The sequence below is a fragment of the Anomaloglossus baeobatrachus genome, chromosome 1, assembly GCF_048569485.1.
Source record: "Anomaloglossus baeobatrachus isolate aAnoBae1 chromosome 1, aAnoBae1.hap1, whole genome shotgun sequence".
Classification (NCBI taxonomy): domain Eukaryota; kingdom Metazoa; phylum Chordata; class Amphibia; order Anura; family Aromobatidae; genus Anomaloglossus; species Anomaloglossus baeobatrachus.
Genome location: NC_134353.1, coordinates 711,774,730 through 711,802,115, shown reverse-complemented (window position 1 = coordinate 711,802,115; position 27,386 = coordinate 711,774,730). Strand labels below are relative to the sequence as shown.

Sequence of the window (27,386 nt, the reverse complement as noted above, 5' to 3'; positions counted from 1 at the left end):
ATTTGTGAACCATTCCATTGTAGATTTTGCTTTATGTTTGGAATCATTGTCTTGTTGAAAGACAAATCTCCGTCCCAGTCTCAGGTCTTTTGCAGACTCCAACAGGTTTTCTTCTTCTGTATTTGGCTCCATCCATCTTCCCATCAATTTTAACCATCTTCCCTGTCCTTGCTGAAGAAAGGCAGGCCCAAACCATGATGCTGCCACCACCATGTTTGACAGTGGGGATGGTGTATTCAGGGTGATGAGCTGTGTTGCTTTTACGCCAAACATATCGTTTGGCATTGTGCCAAAATAGTTTGATTTTGGTTTCATCTGATCAGAGCACCTTCTACCACATGTTTGGTGTGTCATGCAGGTGGCTTGTGGCAAACTTTAAACAACACTTTTTATGGATATCTTTGGTAAATGGCTTTCTCCTTGCCACTCTTCCACCATAAAGGCCAGATTTGTGCAGTGTACGACTGATTGTTGTCTTATGGACAGACTCTCCCACCTCAGCTGTAGATCTCTGCAGTTCATCCAGCGTGATCATGGGCCTCTTGGCTAAACCTCTGATCAGTCTTCTCCTTGTTTGATATGAAAGTTTGGATGGACGGCCAGGTCTTGATAGATTTGCAGTGGTATGATTCTCCTTCCATTTCAATATGATCGCTTGCACAGTGCTCCTTGGGATGTTTAAAGTTTCGGAAATCTTTTTGTAACCAAATCCAGCTTTAAACTTCTCCACAACAGGATCACGGACCTGCCTGTTGTGTTCCTTGGTCTTCATGATGCTACGTGCACTTTAAACAAAACACTGAGCTCACAGACCAGGTGCATTTATACGGAGACTTCATTACACACAGGTGTCTTATATTTATCATCAGTCATTTAGGACAACATTGGAGCATTCAGAGATCCTCAATGAACTTCTGGAGTGAGTTTGCTGCACTGAAAGTAAAGGGGACGAATAATATTGCACGCCCCAATTTTCAGTTATTTATTTGTTAAAAAAGTTTAAAATAAGCAATAAATTTCGTTCAACTGCACAATTATGTCCCACTTGTTGTTGATTCTTCACCATAACATTAAAATTTTTATCTTTATGCTTGAAGCCTGAAATGTGGGAAAAAGTTAAAAAATTCAAGGGGGCCGAATACTTTCGCAAGGCACTGTATTTTAGGTTTGTGAAGAAAACAGACAGTGCTAGTTCAGCTATGAAAAAACTCACAGCAATGTCAGATCTGCTTTACAGAACAGACTGGTTCATATAAATGTTTTACAGGCAAACAGAAATGACATGGACCCAATCAAGTCCATCATTTTTGGATGCAACTCATCTGAGTTTTACAACATCCAAATGAAGCACTTGTAGCTTTAAGTCTCCCATACACAGACTAATGTTGGTTGAACACACCAATATCATCAGGTTCGGTATATGGGGGCACAGACCGACTAATGATGGGAGCTATCAATTGAACATGTCTAGTTTTGGGCTGCTGATCAATGCCGATCAATGGGGAACCCGAGCATTTTTTTGCTATGATGAATACTGGAATAGTACTCGGTATTCGGTAAGCATTATCTGAACACGGATAGTTACTATTCGCCCATCTCTAATCATTTCCAGAAGAGTAAAGAAAAAATACACGAAAAGACCTGAATCCTATATTGTGTCTGCATGATCACCAATTAATTATTACATACAAATGATATAAAAGCATTCACACGTTCCTGAACACCAAACTTACAAAACGTATCTAAGTGAAACAATATTTCCAGGTAGACACAGTATTCAGAAAGTAATAGCATTCTCATTTAAAGGGGTTGTCGAGAACTTTAACATTGATGACCTAACCTTAGGGGTACTTTGCACACTACGACATTGCAGCTGCGATGTCGGTGGGGTCAAATCGAAAGTGACGCACATCCGGCGTCACTGTCGACATCGGAGTATGTGAATAGTTTTTTCTACGATTAACGAGCGCAAAAGCGTCGAAATCGTATGATCGGTGTAGCGTCGGTCATTTCCATAATTTCGGAAGGACTGATGTTACGATGTTGATCCTCGTTCCTGCGGCAGCATACATCGCTGTGTGTGAAGCCGCAAGAGCGAGGAACATCGCCTTACCTGCGTCCCGGCTGCAATGAGGAAGGAAGGAGGTGGGCGGGATGTAAACATCCCGCTCATCTCCACCCCCTGCTTCTGTTAGCCGCCTGCCGTGTGATGTCGCTATGACGCCGCACGACTCGCCCCCTTAGGAAGGAGGCAGTTCACCGGCCAGAGCGACGTCGCAGGGCAGGTAAGTGCATGTGAAGCTGCCGTAGCGATAATTTTCGCAAGATATCGCAGCTGCGACGGGAGCGGGACTATCGCGCTCGGCATCGCTACCATCGGCTTGCGATGTCGTAGTGTGCAAAGTACCCCTTAGGATAAATCATCAATGTCTGATTGGTCAGGGTGTGACACCCAGCATCCCTGCTAATCAGTGGTTCTTTGTGCCGCCAATACCGCTGGATGGAACTGGATGGAACTGCTTGGCTGGGCACTTGATATCCGCCACCTATTGAAATCAATAAAAAGCAAATGTGCAGTACCTAGCCAAAGCCATTATTTCAATGACGGAGCTGTGCAGTTCTGCAACTGAGCAGTTCTGGCAGGCGGCTGCAGCGGCACCCACAACAGCTAGCCAGCGTTTGCTGGGTGTCAGACCTCCAACAATCAGACCAGATGAATTATTCTCTCCCATCAGTGTTAGGCTATGTCCGCACGTTGCTTTTTACCTGCTTTTTTGCTGCTTTTTCAACTGCAGCGTTTAATGCCAAAATGGTTGTGTTCTGCTTTTCAAGCAAAGTCTATGGGAATTTGGATTTCTTGTCCGCACTATGCAGTTCAAATTGCAGCCTTTTTGTTGCAGAAGTTTGGTCAAAAACTCAGCTTTGCAGTGCAAAACCCAAATGGCAAAAACAATCGACATGTCAGTTGTTTTTGCCATTTGGGTTTTGCACTGCAAAGCTGAGTTTTTGACCAAAGTTCTGCAACAAAAAAGGCTGCAGTTTGAACTGCATAGTGCGGACAAGAAACCCAAATTCCCATAGACTTTGCTTGAAAAGCAGAACACAACCATTTTGGCATTAAACGCTGCAGTTGAAAAAGCAGCAAAAAAGCAGGTAAAAAGCAATGTGCGGACATAGCCTTAAAGTATCGGACAACCCCTTTAAAGAAGCACTCTGAAGAAAAGTTTTATTCCCTAAATATGTCTAAATATTTGTGTCAGGTAGGGAAAGTGCAATAATATATGCATTGTTTGTTGTCTGAGGCCACGTTCAGCATTTGGTTAAAATTTTCAATCAGTATTTTTAAGCCAAAACCAGGAGTGTAAAGTATAATAGAAACACAGGCACCACTTTTGTATTTGTCACCCACCCCTAATTTTGGCTTACACTGATATGATACTGATGAAAAATACTGACCAAATACTGAACGTGGCCTTACCTGGATTCCAGTGCTGTTATGGTCCTCGTCTGACTCACCAGATCACACTGGTGTTTATCTGTGAACTGGAAGTCAGTTTTAGGGCTAAGCCACACGGCGAGAAAATCGGTGCGAGTGGAGTGCGATAAAACATCGCATTCCACTCGGACCAATTCTAGCCTGTGTGTCAGCACACATGGGCGATTATTTTCTCAGCCCTAATCGGACCGAGAAAACAATCGCAGCATGCTGCGATTGTAATCCGAGACTCTTTCTCTCGCACCCATTCAAGTGAATGGGGCGAGAGAAAAATCGCACTGCACTCGCAGTACACCGGTGTACTGCCAGTGCAATGCGAGAATGGCTATAGCTGACTACGCAGGAGAGAGGGAGAGAAATCCCTCCCTCCCCTCCTGAGTGCCGGCCCGCCCCCCCGCAGCTGAGGTCTGCTCGCACGAACGGACCTCAGTTGCAAGGACACACGCATGACACTCGGCTCTGCTGTACTGCCAGCACGAGCCGAGTCTCATGCAAGGGGATCGCAGTAGTCCCCGTGTGGCCCCAGCCTTAGAACGATGCTCCATATTCTAGCATTGTAAAAGTGACTTCCCATTCAAAACCCCCTGTGAGATCAGGCAAGTTGGAATTGAAGTCACGTGCGTTAGAAGAGGACCAGAGCGATACTGGAAACTAGTGAAGACAACAACTGGTAAGTATATTATTACACTAACACCACACACCTATGTAGCCACTTTTAGGGAATAAAATTTCTCATTTGGATGCGTCTTTAAGTAACTTCTGCAGTTATTCATACAAAGTGACAAAGACATCAGCAGTTCTATCCCACCCACAATCCTGCTATTTGTACCTGTTCTGTAAGTCAGCCGTTGAATCACAGCTCTTAGCTGAAGCTACTACTCCAGTCTTTCATAAGGTTATAATTATGACGAGTGAGCTATTAATGCCACGCACAGACTGATGGCACAACTACCAGGCCGGCCGCTGAACCTCTACCTGCCCCATTATCTGTAATTCCAGTAAACATTGTGGGCACATTATAAAGGGACTATTGTTTCTCTGGTGTCTTTATTATGTCTCACTATTACAATCTGTCAGCAGTAACTGAGACTAATGTGCTCCTGAAATGCAATACAATATAGCATCAAGTATGAATGCACAGACAGGAAAACAGCTCCGGAAGGTTTGATACAGATTTTCTCTACAGTGATGTCAGTATATACAGTATATACAACCCCTGGCAAAAATTATGGACTCACCTGGCTCTGAGGATGTTCATTCAGTTGTTTACTTTTGTTTAAAAAAAAGCAGATCACAGACACGGCACAGAACTAAAGTAATTTCAAATGGCAACTTTAAGAAACACTAAAAAAAAATCATGAAAAGATAATGTGCTAGCCAGTAACGGTTACTTATTAAGACCAAACAGGGGGGAAAATTATGGGATCACTCAATTTTGAGGAAAAAATTATGGAATCATGAAAAACAAACAATCAAACAAACAAAAGAACACTCCAATACATCACTAGCATTTTGTTGCACCACTTTATAACAGCTTGCAGTCTCTTAAGGCCGTGTCACACGCAACGACATATCTTACGATATATCGCCGGGGTCATGGATTCCGGATTAAAAAAATCGTTGATTGTTGAGGACGCAGGTTGTTCGTCGTTCCCGAGGCAGCACACATCGCTATGTGTGACACCTCGAGAACGACGAACTACAGCTTACCTGCAGCCGCCGGCAATGAGGAAGGAAGAAGGTGGGGGGGGGTGTTCGGCCCGCTCATCTCCGCCCCTCCGCTTCTATTGGGCGGCCGCTTAGTGACGCAGCACGAACCGCCCCCTTAGAAAGGAGGCGGTTCGCCGGCAACAGCGACGTTGCTTGGCAGGTAAGTCCGCGTGACGGGTCCGAACAATGCTGTGCGCCACGGGCAGCGATGTCGCCCGTGACGCACAAACGGCGGGGGCGGGTACGCTCGCTAGCGATATCGCTGCGTGTGACACCCCCTTTAGGCATGGACATATTGCGTGACAAAGAGTACTCTTCATCAATCTGGCTCCAACTTTCTCTGATTGCTGATGCCAGATCAGCTTTGCAGGTTGGAGCCTTGTCATGGACCATTTTCTTCAACTTCCACCAAAGATTTTCAATTGGATTGAGATCCGGACTATTTGCAGGCCATGTCATTGACCTTATGTGTCTTCTTTCAAGGAATGTTTTCATAGTTTTTGCTCTATGGTAGGATGCATTATCATCTTGATATATGATTTCATCATCCCCAAACATCTTTTCAATTGATGGGATAAGAAAAGTGTCCAAAATTTCAATGTACACTGTGTGCAGAATTATTAGGAAAATTGTATTTTAGAGGATTTTTTTTTTATTATTATTATTGATCAACTACTATGTTCTCAATCAACCCAAAAGACTCATAAATATCAAAAGCTTAATATTTTTGGGAATTGGAGTGGTTTGTTTTTTAGATTTGACTATCTTAGGAGGATATCTGTTTGTGCAGGTAACTATTACTGTGCAGAATTATTAGGCTATGTGCGCACTAGAAATGTGAAGTTTCTCAAGAAAATTTCTTGAGAAACTTCTGCCAGTGAAAGATTTCCGGACCTGCGGAAAAAATCCGCACCAAATCCGCATGCGTTTTTGCCGCGGATTTGCCGCGAATTTGCCGCGGATTTACCGCGGATTTACCGCAGGTTTGTCCCTGCAATAAATAATAAAGATAATCGATAGACAGATAATGGATAGAGGGAAAGATGGATAGATGAATAGATAGATAGATAGAGGGATAGATAGATGAATAGATAGATAGATAGAGGGATAGATAGATAGATGAATAGATAGATAGAGGGAGAGATGGATAGATAGATAGATAGATAGAGGGATAGATAGATAGATAGATAGATAGAGGGATAGATAGATAGATAGATAGATAGATAGATAGATAGATAGATAGATGAGAAAAACCTATATAATGTTCCACCTCCCTGCATTTTCTAAGCTGGCACCCTTTAGTGACTTTCATGTGGCACTTAGGCTACTTTCACACCTCCGGTTTCTGCAATGCGGCACAATCCGGCACTTTGCATGAAAATCGCAACCGGTTTTTTTTGCTGCCGGTTGCGATTTTCCTGCATAGACTTTAATTAGTGCCGCATTGTGCCGCATGGCCTTGCGTTCCGTCCGTTTTTTGCCGCATGCGGCAGATGTAGCCGATGCGGCAGCCGGATGGAACGTTGCCTGGCACGTTTTTTCGTGCGGCAAAAAAAAACCGCATCGCGCCGCATTCGGCCGATGCGGCACATTTTTCAATACATGCCTATGGCGGCCGGATGCGGCGCGATGCGGCAATAACCGCATCCGGCCGCCGCATGCGGTTTTTGCCACTGCGCATGCTCAGTAGCATGCCGCAAGCGGCAAAAACCGGACTGGCCGCAAAGGAAAAACCTATGCAAAGGATGCGGTGTTTTCACCGCATCCGTTGCATAGCTTGCACAGCCGGATTGAGCCGCAGAGCTCAAGCCGGATGTGTGAAAGTAGCCTAAAGGGTGCTTAGCCTTGTATTTAGCCATAAAATAAATAAATAATTAAAAAAAAATGACGTGAGGTCCCCCCATTTTTTGTAGCCAGCTAGGGTAAAGCAGACGGCTGCAGCCTGCAGACCACCGCTGGCAGCTTCACCTTGGCTGATAATCCAAAACAGTGGGCACCCCACGCTGTTATTTTAAATTATATAAATAATTTAAAACAAAAAACGTGGGGTCCCCCCCATATTGGATCACCAGCCAAGGTAAAGCGGACAGCTGGGGTCTGATATTCTCAGACTAGGGAGGTCCACTGTTATTGGACACTCCCCAGCCTAAAAATAGCAGGCCGCAGCCGCCCCAGAAGTGGCGCATCCATTAGACGTGCCAATCCTGGCGCTTTGCCCCAGCTCATCCCGCGCCCTGGTGCGTTGGCAAACGGGGTAATATATGGGGTTGATGCCAGATGTGTAATGTCACCTGGCATCAAGCCCTGGGGTTGGTGAGGTCAGGCGTCTATCAGATACCCGACATCACCAACCCAGTCAGTAATAATTAAAAAATAGACAACAAAAAAAGTTTTATTTGAAAAAACACTCCCCAAAACATTCCCTCTTTAACCAATTTATTGAAAAGAGCACAATCAATTCCACGTCCGGCGTAATCCAATAAGGGGGGGGGGGCACGGCGATCCATACCATAGTCGCTGTCCCAGTCAATGAAAAACAGAATGTTCCCCATTGGCTGGGAGAGCAATGCAGTGACCTGAGCTAACATCAATAGGTCAGCTCAGGTCACTGCAGGGGATGACGAGCGCTGCCATCAGGAGCATAGATGAGATCATTACCTTCTGTGATCATCTCCTGTACTGCTGACGTCAGCGCTGTCACTGACTTATCGCGAGAGCCCGTGACGTCACCGCTAGTGACAGTCTCGGGCCGCTCGCGAGTCGGCCCTAGACAGCAGTGACAGCGCTGACGTCAGGAGGCAGGAGATCGTCACAGCAGGTAATGATCTCACCTCCTGACAGCAGCGATCGTCATCCCCGCAGCTCCCAGCACTGCAGGATGTCCGTGTCTGCCTGCGCTGCAGCGTGACAGGCTGCTGACACTGCGGGCAGACACTGACACCCTGCAGTGCAGGCAGCCGCGAGGCCGGAGCAGGACACACACTGCACAGACACCTGGAGGTCGCACGGAAGTGCTTCTGTGCGGCGTCCAGGGAGTGCGACGTGTGTTTCCTCTGCTCCTCTTCCTGGCATAATGACATCGCTTCCTGCAAAACAGCAGGCAGCGATGGGCATTACCGCAGGTAAATCGCGGCTATTCCGGTGGTATACCGCACATCATTGCTACCTGCGGAATACCCCCGGAATACCGCAGGTACCTGCGGAAATTAATGGACATGCACATTTTCTCAAGAAAGTTTCTCGAGAAAATTTTCTCAAGAAATTTTCTTGAGAAAAATCCGCACAGTGCGCACAGCTATTTTTTTTTCTCATTGAATTTCATGGGAAATGTCTGCACAAAGATTGCAGACATTTCTCAAGAAATTTCCGGGGCAAATCCGCGGGAAAAACGGTCTAGTGCGCACATAGCCTTAGGCAACTTAATAAAAACCAAATATATCCCCATCTCACTTGTTTATTTTCACCAGGTAAACCAATATAACTGCACAAAATTTACAAATAAATATTTCTGACATGCAAAAACAAAACCCAAAAAAATTAGTGACCAGTATAGCCACCTTTCTGTACGATGACACTCAACAGCCTACCATGCATAGATTCTGTCAGTTGCTTGATCTGTTTACGATCAACATTGCGTGCAGCAGCCACCACAGCCTCCCAGATACTGTTCCGAGAGGTGTACTGTTTTCCCTCCCTGTAGATCTTACATTTTATGAGGGACCACAGGTTCTCTATGTGGTTCAGATCAGATGAACAAGGAGGCCATGTCATTATTTTTTCATCTTTTAGACCTTTGCTGACCAGCCACGCAGTGGAGTTGTTGGAATCATGTGATGGAGCATTGTCCTGCATGAAAATCATGTTTTTTTTGAACGATACTGACTTCTTCCTGTACCACTGCTTAAAGAAGTTGTCTTCCAGAAACTGGAAGTAGGTCTGGGAGTTGAGATTCACTCCATCCTCAACCCGAAAATGTCCCACAAGTTCATCTTTGATGATACCAACCCATACCAGTACCGCTCCTCCACCTTGCTGGTGTCTGAGTCAGAGTGGTGCTCTCTGTCCGTTACCGATCCAACCTCTGGCCCATCCATCCGGCCCATCAAGAGTCACTCTCATTTCATCAGTCCATAAAACCTTTGAAAAATCAGTCTTAAGATATTTCTTGGCCCAGTCTTGACGGTTTCTTATTTCTTATGTTTCTTATTCAAAGGTGGTCGTTTTTCAGCCTTCCTTACCTTGGCCATGTTACTGAGTATTGATACCTCCTTGAATATAATATTAAACGGGTGGTTTAGGAGTATTTAATTTTCTAAGTATGGCTATAAGAACGAACAGTTGCTAACTACCTACCTAATCTCTGCTGGAGCAGAGTTGTCACAGACTGATCTGCAACATCCCCTGACGTCACATCGACAGAGCACAGGGTTGACAGGGCACTCATACCAATATCATGGTGACTGACAGCTGGCTCCCCGCTGCCTAGCTGTGTGGAGACAGCTGTCAATCAGCATGACGTCAGCAGTCATGCCTCATCATCAGAGCAGCCTAGAAGAGCAAGAGCTGCTCAGTTGACAAGAAGCAGCAAACTCGCCGACAGGAGAAATCTGTGATCGCTTTGTGCTGGCAGAGATCTGCACTGAACAGAACAGGCAGGTAGTTAGCAACTACCTGCCTCTTAGTTGTTAAAGGGAACCTGTCACCAGATTTGGGGCCTATAAGCAGCAGCCACCACCTGTGGGCTCTTATATACAGCATTCTAACATGCTGTATATAAGAGCCCAGGCTGCTGTGTAGAACGTAAAAAACACTTTATAATACTCACCTAGGAAGTCGCTCCGCTCTGGTTCAGTTTGGTCAAATGGGTGGCGCCGATCTCCTGGACCAGCGCCTCCTCTTTCGGCCATCTTGGTCTTCCTTGTCCTGAAGCTTGGGTGCATGATGCGTCCTACATCTTGCACACAGGTCGGTATTTAGGTCCTGCACAGGCACACTACAATACTTTGATCTGCCCTGCTCAGGGTAGATCACAGTGCGCCTGTGCAGGACCTCAGTGCCGGCGAGTGTGTATGACATAGGACACGTCATGCACCCAGGCTTCAGAAAAAGGAAGACCAAGATGGCCGAAAGAGGAGGCGCCGGTCCAGGAGAACGGCGCCACCCATTTGACGAAACTGCACCAGAGCGACCTTCCTAGGTGAGTATTATAAAGTGTTTTTTACTTTCTACACAGCGGCCTGGGCTCTTATATACAGCATGTTAGAATGCTGTATATAAGAACCCACTGGTGGTGGCCGCAGCTTATAGGCCCCAAATCTGGTGACAGGTTCCCTTTAAGCCCATAGTTAAAAAATAAAATTGTCCCAGATAACTTATTTAATATCCTTAAAGCTTCAGCAGAATGAAGATTACAGTGACTGCATTCACTTTTTCTCTCAGCCCAAGCTGTGGCAATTCACACTACTGCCAAGCCAATATTTGGCTTCCTGTCTTGGTGACCACCAATCTATACTGTGCTGGGTACAGGAAACTGTAATACTACATTGTCGGCTATTTATTGTTAAAGCAAGCATGAATTATGTTCCTCACAATCCAGCAACATGGAAATACTGCAGGAAGCTGCACACTGTATGTTGTAATAGAAACCAGAAGAATAGTAAGTTGTGTGCTAATCCTGATCGGAGAGGAAAAGCTGAGGAGAAAAAGTGCTTCCGCCTTCAGCATTTTACAGTTAATATATAATCTACATAAATCGCTGAGTAACTTTGTGAGTACATTTCATTGCCACATATAGCGGCCAGAGGTGCATTCACAGTTTTCATGATTGTTACCTGAAACATTCAGCAATTTTGCTTTTCAGCGGCCTATCCACAGGATGGCGGATGACTTGTGGGTATAATTGGAGGTCTCACCACTGGGTCCCTTGGCAGAACTGGGTACTTTTATCCCTTTTAGAATAGAGTGGAAGTGCATTTGCTTGACCGCTACTCCATTCAAACTCTACAGACCTGCCAACCGCTGTGCTCGGCTTTGTCTGACGGTCGCACAGTGAATGAATAAATTGTTGGGCGGGCATCAGACCTGCGGCTGCATTTTGTAACAACAATAAGTGCTCAGTCTGGGATAAAAATTCCTCATTCTGCCAATCTGTGCGGGTCCCATCAACGAGGATAATGTCACATTGAATAGTTGATAACTTATTTTGACTGGACAATCCCTTTAAGACAATCAACTTTACATTAGATTCTCAAGGAAAAACGCCTGGGCAAGCAATGAGCCAGCAAGGAAACTTGGGAGATTTCAGTACTACAGAATGCAATACTATGAATGCAGCTCTACATATGTACAAATACATGTCCAACGTTCTGTGCGCCCAGTGAAGTTGGCCATACACAACCGTTTTTTCAGCTTATCTCCGCAAACTTATGGGTGCTTAATATGGCTGAGCAGACCCGGACTGTAGAAGTCCGGATCCGTGCTGTTTCAAGGATGCCCGGCTGCCGGACCCAAGCCCAGGATTCAAGGTGTACGATCGAGATTCGGCACTGGGAAATTAAAGTAAAAATAAAGAAAACAAGAATTAAGGCTCCGGCATGGTTGTACGCTGATCCCAGGCCTCGCATCCCTTCCTGGGCTGCTAATTACTGCTCCTCCATATGCACTGCTTTCCCCGCCCACCAGCGCCTGTGATTTGTGGCAGTCAGGCGTGCCCCCACCCTGAGTGGCAGCGTTTCAGATGACTGCAATCAATCACAGGTACCAGGACGGCCACAGGGTGGGTAAAGCAGTGCAACTGTCTGCGGGTAGGTGTCATGTGATAGGTGCGTTTTGAAATCACGTCATACCTGGAAGTAGCTCGTACACGTTATCATATACCGTAAACCTGGAATGTATGGGCCACACCAGGGCAATAGTGAAGAGCCGGGTAAAGTGCCGAGCTCATCACATCTAGTGCATGCAACAATCTCGGGCAGTTACAGGTTGCTATTTTTAAGGTGCAGGCGTCCTAATAACCATAGGTCTCCCCAGTCTGAGAATACCAGCCCCAGCTGTCGGGCTTCATCATGGCTGGGTATCAAAATTGGGGGGGGGGGGGGGGTAACTGCACGCCGGTATTTTAAATTATTTATTTAAATAGTTTAAAAAAAAAAAAAAAGCCGCATCTGGTTCCTCTTATTTTGATACACAGCCTAGATAAGCGCATGGCTGGGGGCTGCAGCAAGTTGCCATATGCTTTATCTGTGCTGGGTATCATAATATGGGGGGACCCTATGTCAATTGTTTTATTTATTTTTAGACGATCATACTGACCGCAGACAGTGCCTGTGATTGGATGCAGGCAGACGCTGTCACACAGGCTGGGGCCGTGTCTGACTGCAATCAATCACGGACACCAGGATGGTCGGTGGGTGGGCAAAGCAGTGCATATGGATGAGTAATGATGAGCGGCCCAGGAAGTGAAGGAGAAACCGCAGGAGCAGCGTACAGCCCCGACAGAGCCTCGGTAAGTATGAAGCGCTCGCTTCATTCTTAATTTTCTTTAGTTTTTAAAAATTTCTTGAGTGTCCAATCCGGATCAAACACCCAGAATCCCAAGCCCAGATCCGACACCCAAGTATCTTTGAAACTGCGCAGATCCGGACTTTTACAGTCTGGGTCTGCTCATCTCTAGTTGTAATTTAACAAAAGAGGTAAACAGTCAAGGGGGTGAATACTTTCACAAGGCACTGTACATTCCTGCATGAGCACATGGAAATAACCTTAACATGACCAGGTCTGGAGATATCTGCAATGATCAGCGCAATCTGTCATTCCTCTATGACAACTTCCTCAGCTTGAAGGGGAAATCCAGCCACAGAGAATAAACAGTAGTAAAGTCTGTGAGCCTGAACTACTATATTGAGAACTAAACCACTTTAGACAATTCCATTCACTCCTGCTCAGACATTTAACAGTTCATATTAAGCAGATATATAGAACATCTAGATCAATGGTTTCCAATCTGTGTCCCTTTGGGTGGTGGTAAGCTATAGTTTCCAGCAGAGGCATAAAAATAGTGGTTTCAGGAATTGCCGTCATATCTGCACCCTGGAGCTTAGGTGGGCTCAAATGGTCCCTTTGGCTCATATAAAAAAGCCCAATACTAATAAAGACTTGTTTAAGGTTTTGCTTTGGGACCCACAAACTTCAAGCTATACCAATTTTTATCCAGCATCCCTTGACTAGCTTCAGATTGGTGACCTAATTTCTAGGTTGTCAACCTAAACTAAATGTCCTGCAGGGATTCCATGTGTATGAGGAAGGGGCTGTTACATATCCTGACCAGAATCATGGCAAAATAATTTGGTAAACCTTTGCTCGCTAACGTCTATGGCCCTTTCAGCAGGTCCTTTGAGAGATTTTCATAGTGTAATGTACTACGGTAAAAATACACCACATGGTGGCTCCGTGGTTATACTGGTTATACTGGGTTCAAACCCCACCAAGGGTTTCCTCTAGTTTCCTCCCACACTCCCAGGATATACTGATATGGAATTTAGATTGTGAGCCCAGCTGAGTACAGTGAAGATGTCTGCAGAGCAGAGTACTGTGGAATATGATGGTGCTATATAAGTAAAATGAATACAAAATATAAATTACATGGATTGAAGGAAATTTATCTGTAGCATTAGAGAGTTTTCTAAAAGTCAGAAATATGAACCAGCTAGGTCAAAGAGTTGGGTCTATATGAGTTGGAAAAATGTTGGATATTTAGTACTTTGTCCCATATCTGGTGTCCTGTTTCTAACAGTTTGGAAAACTCTTGTGTGACAAATTCTTCCTTTTACTTGTATAAGAAAGAACAATCCGACATTGACTCTATTAGTGTGATCCCAAGCGTAGCAGGAGGACAGAAGTTGGTGTATCAGCTTTACATAATCCTACTTCAGAGCATTAAGAAAAAAGTGATCCCAGAAATAATAAAGTAGAACACACTTAGAAGGTTTACACTCCAATATTTAAGCTGTAATACTGAAGATCCCAATGCAGACATATGCTTTAGACAAAAATACATTCACTCTCAATAAAATCGACAACAGACGGCTTCTACTAAAGCCAACATCTTCGAAGCATTTCCAGGGCTGATAAAACGCATCGACTGCGTGGCTGAGTGAGCTCAATTTGTAAGGAACGCGAAACTTCGTGCCAAAGACAAGATGCAGACTTTCCCTAAAAGGACGGGGTTTCATATCAAGCAAGGCTTTGTTCACATCTGTAATTCTGTCAGATATAATAGTAAGAAAATCTCGATATGAGGTTATATTCCTACCATTAATGATAGACGCCACCCTGCAACCATAAAATACACTGAGTCAGTCATGAGAGAAATTGTCATGATGACTATGGGATAGCGGGGAATCGGGGCTCCTAAGCAGTCCCTCAAGCTAGGGGGCCCTATGCTATCACTAACCTCAGAGATACTCCTAATGGTGGAGAGGCCTGAGTCTTCTTCCTGGCCCTGCTCCTGACCAGTCCTGATCTGATTTCCCGCCCCTCACCCAAGGGAGGGACAGGACAAGAGTGAGATGAAACCTCAGATAAAGATAGACAAGGGAAAACTAAAACTCTGTCACACAGCACGCACACACAAGGGTTACGACAAAAAGAGATTCACGAAGAAAAATAAGAAGGAAGGAAGCTACAAAACAACAGAGGTAAACTCCACAACCGCACCAAGCAATAAGCAAAACTTTCACCAGTAAATCTGGGACATTACACCTGACTGACCAACAGAGTCAAACTATAGCTGGCATGGGGGGAAGGGTTCCACCAGCATAAATAGGAGAGCAGATATGATAAGCCTCCCCACAACATGTGTACAAAGGATTACACACCAATTTTAATAAGAATTAGAGAATTCAACTGTTAATAGACCAAAAACTGATTACTCTAAAAGCAATTTTTATTTATAAACATTAAAATTATAAGTTCAAGCTATATCTCATTGTATGTAGCTATATCGGTCAGTGAACACACATCCAGTCGTGCAGAGCTAGATATACTCTAAGGGGATATCAGACTAGGGGGATTAAGGATAGCCCAGTGAGGTTCTTTTTGATAGAAATCGTAATATCAACAAAGATGTTAAATAATGGTCTGGTCATAGATCCCTAGTTCATCAGGGGATGTTACCATCTCATGACAATGCACATAATCCAGGTCACCTTTAAGTTTTCAGTGTCCTGCCAAAAGATCCCTCAGAGAACTGTAAATGGTAGTCGGATGGTCCTCCTGTCAATGCAGAATGGACCTCAGCACCTCACCCTGTCAGAATCGGGCTGAATAGGATCCGGCAGGACACTGAAAACTTAAAGGTGACCTGGATTATGTGCATTGTCATGAGATGGTAACATCCCCTGATGAACCCCGAACAAAGTGGGGGAAACGCGTCGGGAATCCTCTGTGAGGTTGTTCTCCAGCAAGATATGTGTACCCTACTGGGATTTAATTCTTACAGGTCCACTTTAATGCAGTTGGTCATCTGCACTGGGTAACGGATTTTTGACAGCTATCTGTGTACTCCCTCTCACCCATTAGAGTGCATCTGAGGGGAGCATTTTTTACAACTACTCTGTATGGGGATTTCCCCTATGACCAACTAATATATTTAATACTAATTAGCATTTTGACTATGCACCTAGTGTGATTGAATAATCCTGACTTCAGCACTAACCACACTTTCTGGGCTTTAGGTCAATTATTGACACACAGGCAGTTCTAGGGCCTACTAGGGATAGCCGACGAGGAGCGGGGGCGCCCAAAACATTATGGTGTTTACCTCCGCGGCCAGGAAGGTGAAGGACTAGGGATCTATGACCAGACCATTATTTAACATCTTTGTTGATATTACGATTTCTATCAAAAAGAACCTCACTGGGCTATCCTTAATCCCCCTAGTCTGATATCCCCTTAGAGTATATCTAGCTCTGCACGACTGGATGTGTGTTCACTGACCGATATAGCTACATACAATGAGATATAGCTTGAATGTGTACAAAGGAGCAAGCAGAGCAGCATAGTTTAACGCTTGCTAGCTCACCTCTGAATCAGCACACAGCAGCATGTCAACCCCCGAGTCTGCCTGTGTTGATCCTAGACACCAGAGAAACCATCAGGCGGAGTGTGAGAATTTGCAATCTGAACATAACCCAACGCTGCCATGACAGTGGGCGAAGTTTGTGCAAAACTCTGTGTGGCAGAAATTTGTCATTGTGTTGTGTCTTTTGTTAAAAACAGAACCTATAATGTGGATGTGTCCCATCTAGTTTTTTTCTGGGTTTTTTATTTTTTGCAGGGGAATCCTGATAGCAATTCCCTATGATGAGAACTTATAATTTATTTATTTTTACTTGCCTAAATAGCGCCATCATATTCCACAACACTGTACAGACACCATCATCGCTGTCCCCATACGGACTAAGAATCTAAATTCCCTATCAGTATATCTTTGTCTCTTTGTCAGTGTGGCAGGAAACAAGTACAAGACCAAATTTACACAAATGAGGAGAGAACACAAAAATTCCTTGGAGAAGATTTCCTTGGTGGGATTTGGATCCAGCACCACATATAGTTTGACTTTACTATAAAAGGGGTATTTTACCATTGGTCTGGTTGCTTCTTGTCATCAGAGACACCACAATAGGTCCGCTGGGCTCCTAAAACAAGTGAGACAGATACCTTTTTCTATACTATTGTCCAGGACTGTACAGAACATGACCAGGGCATGATCTGTGTGCCCAGTGTGCCAGCAGAGAGTACGGGGACTCTCAACACAGCAAGAAGAACTGAAAAAGAGAACAAGTAATGCACAATATGCAGCACGGTGGCTCAGTAGTTGACACAATATGCAACACAGTGGCTCAGTGGTTGACACAATATGCAGCACGGTGGCTCAGTGTCTGGCACAATATGCAGCACAGTGGCTCAGTGGTTGACACAATATGCAGCACGGTGGCTCAGTGTCTGGCACAATATGCAGCACGGTGGCTTAGTGGTTGACACAATATGCAGCATGGTGGCTCAGTAGTTGACACAATATGCAGCACAGTGGCTCAGTGGTTGACACAATATGCAGCATGGTGGCTCACTCGTTGACACAATTTGCAGCACGGTGGCTCAGTGTCTGGCACAATATGCAGCACGGTGGCTTAGTGGTTGACACAATATGCAGCACGGTGGCTCAGTGTCTGGCACAATATGCAGCATGGTGGCTCAGTGTCTGGCACAATATGCAGCACGGTGGCTCAGTGTCTGGCACAATATGCAGCATGGTGGCTCAGTAGTTGACACAATATGCAGCACAGTGGCTCAGTGGTTGACACAATATGCAGCATGGTGGCTCAGTGTCTGGCACAATATGCAGCACAGTGGCTCAGTGGTTGACACAATATGCAGCATGGTGGCTCAGTGTCTGGCACAATATGCAGCACGGTGGCTCAGTGTCTGGCACAATATGCAGCACAGTGGCTCAGTGGTTGACACAATATGCAGCATGGTGGCTCAGTGTCTGGCGCAATATGCAGCACGGTGGCTCAGTGTCTGGCACAATATGCAGGACGGTGGCTCAGTGTCTGGCACAATATGCAGCACGGTGGCTCAGTGTCTGGCACAATATGCAGCATGGTGGCTCAGTGTCTGGCACAATATGCAGCACGGTGGCTCAGTGTCTGGCACAATATGCAGCACGGTGGCTCAGTGTCTGGCACAATATGCAGCACAGTGGCTCAGTGGTTGACACAATATGCAGCATGGTGGCTCAGTGTCTGGCACAATATGCAGCACGGTGGCTCAGTGTCTGGCACAATATGCAGCACAGTGGCTCAGTGGTTGACACAATATGCAGCATGGTGGCTCAGTGTCTGGCACAATATGCAGCACGGTGGCTCAGTGTCTGGCACAATATGCAGGACAGTGGCTCAGTGTCTGGCACAATATGCAGCACGGTGGCTCAGTGTCTGGCACAATATGCAGCATGGTGGCTCAGTGTCTGGCACAATATGCAGCACGGTGGCTCAGTGTCTGGCACAATATGCAGCACGGTGGCTCAGTGTCTGGCACAATATGCAGCACGGTGGCTCAGTGTCTGGCACAATATGCAGCACGGTGGCTCAGTGTCTGGCACAATATGCAGCACGGTGGCTCAGTGTCTGGCACAATATGCAGCACGGTGGCTCAGTGTCTGGCACAATATGCAGCACGGTGGCTTAGTGGTTGACACAATATGCAGCATGGTGGCTCAGTGGTTGGCACTGTAACCTTTCAGCGCTGGGGTTCAAATGCCATCAAGGACAGAATCTGCAAGGAGTTTGTATGTTTTCCCTGTATTTGCGTGGGTTTCCTCCCATTGGGATCGCGTCTGTAAAGCGCTGTGGAATCAACAGCGCTATATAAGCAACTCATAGTAAATATAGGGTGAAGACAAGCTCTTGCGGTAGAATTAGTGGGATCCGTACTTACAGTCCCGTGTTGCACATCCATCTATTATAGCATAGCTGTGGCTAAGTAGAAGCACATGTAGGTTTTCCTCCTGGCACACCGCCAGTCTCCAAACTTGACCATCTGGTTTACCTCCATCTGAAGTGCCCACAGCACAGTGAAATACGGGTTATCACCATCCAGCCTCCAGTGAAATGGATAACTTCAGACACATGATAATGCATATTGACTAAAAATTCCCGAAATTGTGGACATTTTTACGGTTTTGGTAGCCGCTGCTCACACAAATGGATGACACCCCAATAAAGCAAGCTCATGCATTCACGAGTTCTCTACACCCATAACAATATACAGAACTTACGTTGAAGAAATTAGTCTTGTTCCTCTCGTAGAAGAGCCCCTGTGCTGGCATGTGCTTCAGCTGCTGCCACGGGATACTGCTGCCTAGCAACACGTCTCTGGCCCACTGCAAGTTCTGTGGAGACAACAGGCAGGATGAGCGGGGATGCTGCTGTGGGTATATGCTGTGCATATAGATCAATGGATGGCTCCAGCTAGCCACCAAACATTATCCGGTATGACTAATACTGGACCAAGTTTTGTGAAGAAGGTGACTGGACGGAGGCGCCGGACAATTTAGCATGAGTCATATATTAGAAGAAGAAAGAAAACTCCCCGGTGTATTCTTCCAAGTAATGTAATTAATGAACTCATCCCCTGAGAAATGGAGGGGGCAGCGATACGCCCCACACGCACTTCTGCAGCATAGTGGGTGGCTATGCTCGTCTCCACAGGATGAAGAGTCCGATGTAGTCACCTGCTGGCGGTGGCTGCGCTTATTGCCAAGCAACAGGCCAAAGAACGCTGGCCCAAAATCATCGTTAGGAAGGCTAAACACGGGTGTCCTTACTGTACACAGTCATAGGTTACTAAAATATAATCATTACGTACTGAAGTGGAGCAACTTTCTGTTACAATGCGTCACCATCTCATGATCTCTGCTTGTTGTCTGTGACTGTGAAAGCTACATGAGGAGGCTAAGAAGATGTACACAGTTAGGACCAATCAGTCTAATTGTATCCTCTAAATCGCTCATGTGATGTGTTAGTTTGCTACTTTATCTTAATGGAAGTAAAATTTACCAGCCATGAGTTTAGGGTTAAACGGACTGTCAGCGCAGGATGAATGTTCAAACCAAGCACAGACGCTCGGTGCAGCAAGGCAGAGCCAAACAGTTCAGTTCACCATCCCACCTGCTTGTTTTCCCTCAATCTCTGCCCTTCTCTGGCTTTATCAAAGGAGTGGGTGGATATGGAAAAGACGTGAAGAGGAAGGTGTGCTTGAATGATTGGCCATACTAAAGGTGCACCAAGCGCCTGTACTTGGCTTGGACTGTCATCCTGTGTTGACAGAGTTCCTTTAAGGCCTCTCGCACATTGGACCAAAGTTATACAAACCTGCCTATATCAATGGGTTCAGCCAACAATCTATATCTATGGGAGCATCAACAAATGATTGTTCGGGGAGTTAAGAATCCGATATGTTTGATATCAGACTGTCAATCCTTTTGTTCTCCCAGAGATAAGTCACTGCAAGAGATCTCTCGGAGATCAAAAGAGCACTTGGCAGAATGCGTGCTCCCATGTATGCAACAGACGGACAAGATAGCTGCTGCACAAACCATTGGCTGTCCCATCTTTCGGCGGCAGACATCTTAGGTGTATCCCCCTGCTTAAGGTCTCAGACACACTTGTCTGTTGGCTCTGCATTCTCTGTCTGTGTATATACAATACACAAGCCCAGTACAATTATTTTTTTACATTTTCTTTGTAGCTATTCCCACCTTTTTTTTCTGTATAAAAAAGTATTTTCACTGATTCTTATCCAAAGCGCCATTTCTCATACCCTATACTCCCCTTGATACATTAGATCACGTTCTTCGAAGGTTATTATGGTCTGGGAAATGGCACATAACAGAGAACAGTCTTCACTACAACTACAATCTGGTGAGCAATATTTTACAGAAGCTGGATGTGAAGATGGATAAAATTTTATCCACCTGCCTCAAGAGAAATATCGGTCCACATTTATTAAAGATGGCACAATTTAAGAAAAATGTTTAGTGTACTAACACAAAGCATAATGAAGACCGGGACCACCCAAACTGTGCTAAATACAAAGAACAAAAACAATATAAGGAACAAAAAAAGGAAATTATTGGTATAACAAAAAGCATCAGTAGATATATATATATACAGTATATATATATATATATATATATATATATATATATATATATATATATATATGAATAATCAATTAGAATACTAATAGGAAGCTTTATTAGGTGACATAAAGTGGACAAAACCATTTAAAAAGCAATACACAGAAGTTGATGTAAGAGATACCCAATCTCCACAGTGCAAAAAAAGTGGAACTATTAGCGATCTCCCTCGGAAATATACAATAATGCACATAGGCAATACAATAAAGAGTAGCAAGAAATGCATAATAAAAAATAACCTAATAAAGAAAAACAAAAAAACACAAAAATAGTAAAAATAATAAATTAAATAATAACATAGCAGATCAAAAAGGAAGACATGTGACCGTTCAAGTATTACCCAACATTTGAGTGAGTGAGATGCTACAGACCCCTCTACTACTTTTGGGTCTGTCACTAGTTTGTGCTGCCCTGGGACATGGGGTGGAATAGACCAGATGCCCTAGAACTATAAAAGTCATCTAATCTGCGTTTCCGCAGGCTTCAATGTCTCTGGCCTCTAGATTCTACCTATATTTTGTGATTCCAGCTGTCTTTTTTTGCCGTGTATTCCTACGTCTTTCCACCATTGCGGGAAGAGCGGCTGTCCGCTGTCCTTACTGCTGGTGATGTATTCCTGTTACCAAAGCAAAGCAGTGTCAAATAATAAACTGTGTACAATACGTCGGCCAAAGCAATCGTACAGCAAATATCCAGACAAACCACACTGAGCCCACACAGAAATAATGCTGAATGCCTGTAACTAAGACACATGCAAGCTGCCAGCGAAACTGGTGAAGCACATTATAGATCAGGCTCCCGCGTCTCCTTATTTCCTCATTCCAGTGGGGCTAAGGTGGCGGATTATCTTTCCCTGAATCACTATCGATTACGTTCTCAATACGTTTTGGGAACATAAGGATCTAACACATGAAGATAAAGAGGTAAAAAAAAGCACCGATCCGTCAGCATAAGATATACATATGAATTCTTATTAAAGGGAACCTGTCACCAGGATTTTCCCTTATGAGCTGCGGCCACCAATTGTAAGCCCTTATATACAGCATTCTAGAATATTGTATATAAGAGCCCAGGCCGCTCTGTATAAACTAAAAATGACCTTTAGAGAACTCACCTAAGGGGCGGTCCGGTCCGATGGCTGTCGCTGCTCTCCAGTCCGGCGCTTCCTCTCTGCTGCGTTCTCCTTCCCAGCCCAGTGTGGATGACCAGACCAGAATTGCAGTCCTGCACAGGCGCACTTTGATCTGCCCTGCTGAGGGTACTGTAATGCGCAGACATGAGGAAAGGTCAAAGATAACCGCGCATGCCCACCACAATACTTTGATCTGCCCTCAGCGGACAGATCAGATTGCGCCTGCGCAGGAGCGCATTGCCGGCCTGTGTATATGACGTGGGACGCGTCATCCACATGAAGCTGGGAAGGAGGACAGCGATTGCACAAGATATAGGAAGCGCAGGACCTGCGACACCTATTGGACCGGACTGCCCCCTAGTTAAGTATTATAGAGGTATTAAACAAAATTTCCGTATAAATATCACCATTAAATTTCAATAAACATCAAAAAAACCTTTAGATAAAAATCAGTATGGATTCACTAAATAAAGGAAATCATGATGTAAATGATGTTAAAATTGGTATTTTTATTCAATAATTAAAATAAATATTTATTACAAATCCATATAAATACAAGGCAGGAAAAAGTCCCATAAATATAGCAGCGGTTTTACTAGGAAGATAAAGTGCTTAGTGCTAAGACCACTTTTTAATAAATATCTATCTATTTATCATATATAACAAATTGCACAGTGCAAAGTTTAAATATCCAAATGATATGCTATATATGAAAAAGATTATGGTACAATTATTCTATATAACGAAATATAGTAGCCATGTACTAATTTGCAAGGGAAATTATACCTACAAAGTGGTCTTTGAATGATCCAAAAGTATGCCGCTATGCCCCGACGCGCGTTTCAGCGATCCTTTCCTCAGGGGGTGTCGCAGCACCTGCGACACCTATTGGACCGGACTGCCCCCTAGGTAAGTATTATAAAGGTATTTTAAACGTTATACAGCGCGGCCTGGGCTCTTACAGGATTCTAAAATATTGTATATCAGAGCTCACTGTAAGGAAAAAATCTGGTCACAGGTTCCCTTTAAATTGTATCAAAAACCTACTAATCTTTCCTTAAAGGAAAACGGTCCCAAAATGAAAATTTAAACCCAGAAAAAATAGAATACCTCTACTGTATAATAAAATCACCATAGTAACAGCAGAGGTAAAAACCAAAAGAATAAGAAGCAGAAAGAATTTCTTAATTAATCCCTTTAAAGGGTAATTGTGGATTAATTTATTTTCTTTTTAGATTAGCTACACTGAACAAAAATATAAACGCAACACTTTTGATTGTGCTCATATTTTTCATGATTCTATGTACACAAAAGACCTTTTTATCTCAAATATTGTACACAAATTTGTCTAAGTCAGTGTTAGTCATCAATTCTCCTTTGCCGAGATAATCCATCCACCAGGCATATCAAGGTGCTCATTAGACAGCATGATTATTGCACAAGTGTGCCTTAGGCTGGCCACAGGAAAAGGCCATTCTGAAATGTACAGTTTTACAGTATTGGAGAGTCCAGGGAGGTCAGAAAACCAGTCAGTATCTGGTGTGACCACCATTTGCCTCATGCAGTACAACACATTTCCTTCACATAGAGTTGATCAGGTTGTTGATTGTGGCCTGTGGAATGGATGCGGAAACTTGCTGGATATTGGCAGGAACGTGGACATACTGTCATACAGTATATGCTGATCCAGAGCTTCCCAAACACGCTCAATGGGGGACCTGAACGGTGAATATGTTGGCCATGCAAGAACTGGGATGTTTTCAGCTTCCTGCAATTGTGTACAGATCCTTTTATCAATGGGCCATCCATTATCCTGCTGTAAAGCCCCCGTCAGATTTAGCGACTTACCAGCGATTCCGACAACGATACTTCCTGATAAGGATCGCTGGTGGTAAGTCGCTGGGGGGTCGCTGGTGAGATGTCACACAGTCAGACCTTACCAATGACTCAGTAACGATACAGGTCGCAGTAGCGACCTGTATAACGATCTCTGCTGTCATTGGGACCCTGTCACACAGTGTCAAACACAGCGATGCGTCCTGCCCAGCAGGACATCGCCTTTGAAGAAAATAAACCAGAACAGTGTGTAACGATCAGGGATTTCACAGCAGGGGCCAGGTCGCTACTTAGAGTCACACATAACGGGATCGCTGGTGAGACCCCTATTACGTCACAAAACCTGTGACTCTGCAGCGATCTCGCTAGAAATCTCATTATGTGAGAAGTACCCCTAACAAGAGGTGATGGTCGTGGTTGAAGGACACAACAATGGGCCTCAGGATCTCGTCACAATATCTCTGTGCATTCAAAATGGCATCCATAAAATATTTTAGAGGAAAAGGCTTTTTGTGCACATAGAAAATAGAAAAAGTCTTAGATCTTAGAGTTCAGGTCACAAAAAATGAGAGCAAAAACAAAAAAAAGTGTTGTTTATATTTTCAGTAAGCTTAGAAATGTCAGTAAATTGTGAGCAAGGAGGACAGATTTATACAGATGAAACCAATGGGTACACAGACTCTGCCACCTTAATCCTGGCCATACACAAACTGATTTCAGATATAAAAAATAGGAACATAAAGAGATATGGAAACAGCTATGTACTGTGTGCACATTTATTAGATTTTTGATGATTCATTTTATTATTGCACAATAAAGCTGGTGTCACACTAAGCGACAGCGACAACGACGTCGCTGTTACGTCACCATTTTCGGTGACGTAACAGCGACCTTGTAAGACGCTGTTATGATCGCTGCTTAGCTGTCAAACACAGCAGAAGCAGCGATCATAACGTCGCTGTGCTACATGTGCAGAGAGCAGGGAGCCGCGCTTAGCGCTGGCTCCTTGCTCTCCTAGGTACAGTACACATCGGGTTAATTAACCCGATGTGTGCTGCAGCTACATGTCACAGTGCAGAGAGCAGGGAGCCGCGCACACTGCTTAGCGCTGGCTCCTTGCTCTCCTTGCTACAGTATACATCGGGTTAATTACCCGATGCATACTGCAGCCACATGTCACAGTGCAGGAGCCGGCGCTGGCAGCAAGAGCGGAGGCTGGTAACCAGCGTAAACATCGGGTAACCAGGGAAAGGTCTTCCCTTGGTTACCCGATGTTTACGCTGGTTACAGCTTACCGCAGCTGCCAGTGCCGGCTCCTGATCGCTTCATTTCGTCGCTCTCTCACTGTCACACACAGCGATGTGTGTGTCACAGCGGGAGAGTGACGACCAAAAAATGAAGCTGGACATTCAGCAACGACCGGCGACCTCACAGCAGGGGCCAGGTCGTTGCTGGATGTCACACACAGCGACAGCGACGGGACGTCGCTGCAACGTCACAGAAAATGGTGACGTAGCAGCGACGTCGTTGTCGTCGTCGTTATGTGTGACACCAGCTTTACAGTGATGTTGGTCAATCCAAACTGTTACTAAGGCCAAGTGCGCACTAGAAAAAGGATTTTTCTTAAGAAATTTCTTGAGTGAAGGATTAGTGCACCTGCGTTAAAAAAACGCACCAATAACGCACTGAAAAACGCATGCGTTTTTACCGTGTTTTGGTGCGCTTTTTTGCAGGTTAGTCCCTGTGTTTTTTAATGCTTTAACAGCAATAAATAATAGATAATCGATAGATAAGAAGGGAATTTTGTTTACTTACCGTAAATTCCTTTTCTTCTAGCTCCAATTGGGAGACCCAGACAATTGGGTGTATAGCTATTGCCTCCGGAGGCCACACAAAGTATTACACTTAAAAGTGTAAGGCCCCTCCCCTTCTGGCTATACACCCCCAGTGGGATCACTGGCTCACCAGTTTTAGTGCCAAAGCAAGAAGGAGGAAAGCCAATAACTGGTTTAAAGACCAATTCAATCCGAGGAAACATCGGAGAACTGAACCATACCACATGAACAACATGTGTACCCGAAAAAACAGAAAAACCCCGAGAAAACAGGGCGGGTGCTGGGTCTCCCAATTGGAGCTAGAAGAAAAGGAATTTACGGTAAGTAAACAAAATTCCCTTCTTCTTTTTCGCTCCTAATTGGGAGACCCAGACAATTGGGACGTCCAAAAGCAGTCCCTGGGTGGGTAAAAGAATACCTCGTGATAGGGCCGTCAAACAGCCCTTTCCTACAGGTGGGCAATCGCCGCCTGAAGGACTTATCTACCTAGGCTGGCGTCTGCCGAAGCGTAGGTATGCACCTGAAAATGCTTGGTAAAAGTATGCAGACTCAATCAGGTAGGTGCCTGACACACCTGCTGAGCCGTAGCCTGGTGCCGTAATGCCCAGGATGCACCCACGGCTCTGGTAGAATGGGCCTTCAGCCTTGAGAGAACCAGAAGCCCAGTAGAACTGTAGGTTTCAAGAATTGGTTCCTCGATCCCCCGAGCCAGGGTGGATTCAGAAGCTTGCGACTGTTTACGCCGACCAGCGACAAGGACAAAGAGTGCATCCGGGTGGCGCAGGAGCGCCATGCGGGAAGTAGAACCTGAGTGCTCTCACCAGAACCAACAGATGCAAATCCTTCTGAAATTGATGGACTGGACGAGGACACAAAGAAGGTGAGGTGATATCCTGATTGATATGAAAGTGGGATACCACCTTAGGGAGAAATTCCGGAATCGGACGCAGAACTACCCTGTCCTGGTGAAGGACCAGGAAGGGAGATTTGTATGAGAGCGTTGCTAGCTCGGAAACTCTCCTAAGAGACGAGACCGTTACTAGAAGGCCACTTCCCGAGAAAAGCGGGAAGGGAGACCTCTTTCAAAGGCTCGAAAGGCGGCATCTGGAGAGCAATTAGAACCTTGTTCAGATCCCAGGGCTCTAACGGCCGCTTGTACGGAGTGCTGAGACGACAAACTCCCCGTAGGAACGTGCGTACCTGAGGAAGTCGTTTCTGAAAAAATACAGATAGCGCTGAGACTTGTCCCTAAAGGGAACTGAGCGACAACCCTTTTTCCAACCTAGATTGCAGGAAGGAAGGAAACATAGACGATGCAACCGGCCAGGGAGAAACACCCTGCGCCGAGCACCGAGATAAGAATATCTTCCACGTCCTGTGGTCAATCTTGGCGGACGTTGGTATGCTAGCCTGTCTCATGGTGGCAACCACGTCCTGAGGTAATCCTGACGACACTAGGTTCCAGGACTCAATGCCACACCATCAGGTTGAGGGCCGTAGAATTCAAATGGAAGAATGGCCCTTGAGACAGCCAGTCTGATTGGTCTGGTAGTGCCCCCGGTTAGCCTACCGTGAGGCACCACAGAACCGGGAACCACAACATCCTCGGCCAATCTG

General features: G+C 45.1%; 1 protein-coding gene across 9 annotated transcripts in view; it reads right to left on the bottom strand.

Moving 5' to 3' along the window:
- CABIN1 (calcineurin binding protein 1) overlaps window positions 1-27,386 on the bottom strand; it is a 356,172-nt gene that overhangs the window by 75,884 nt on the left and 252,902 nt on the right. For all 9 annotated transcript variants that reach the window (XM_075321598.1, XM_075321591.1, XM_075321647.1 and 6 more), the window contains exon 29: window positions 19,044-19,157. In XM_075321598.1, the coding sequence (XP_075177713.1) occupies window positions 19,044-19,157 (114 nt within the window). The remainder of the gene's footprint in view (window positions 1-19,043; window positions 19,158-27,386) is intronic.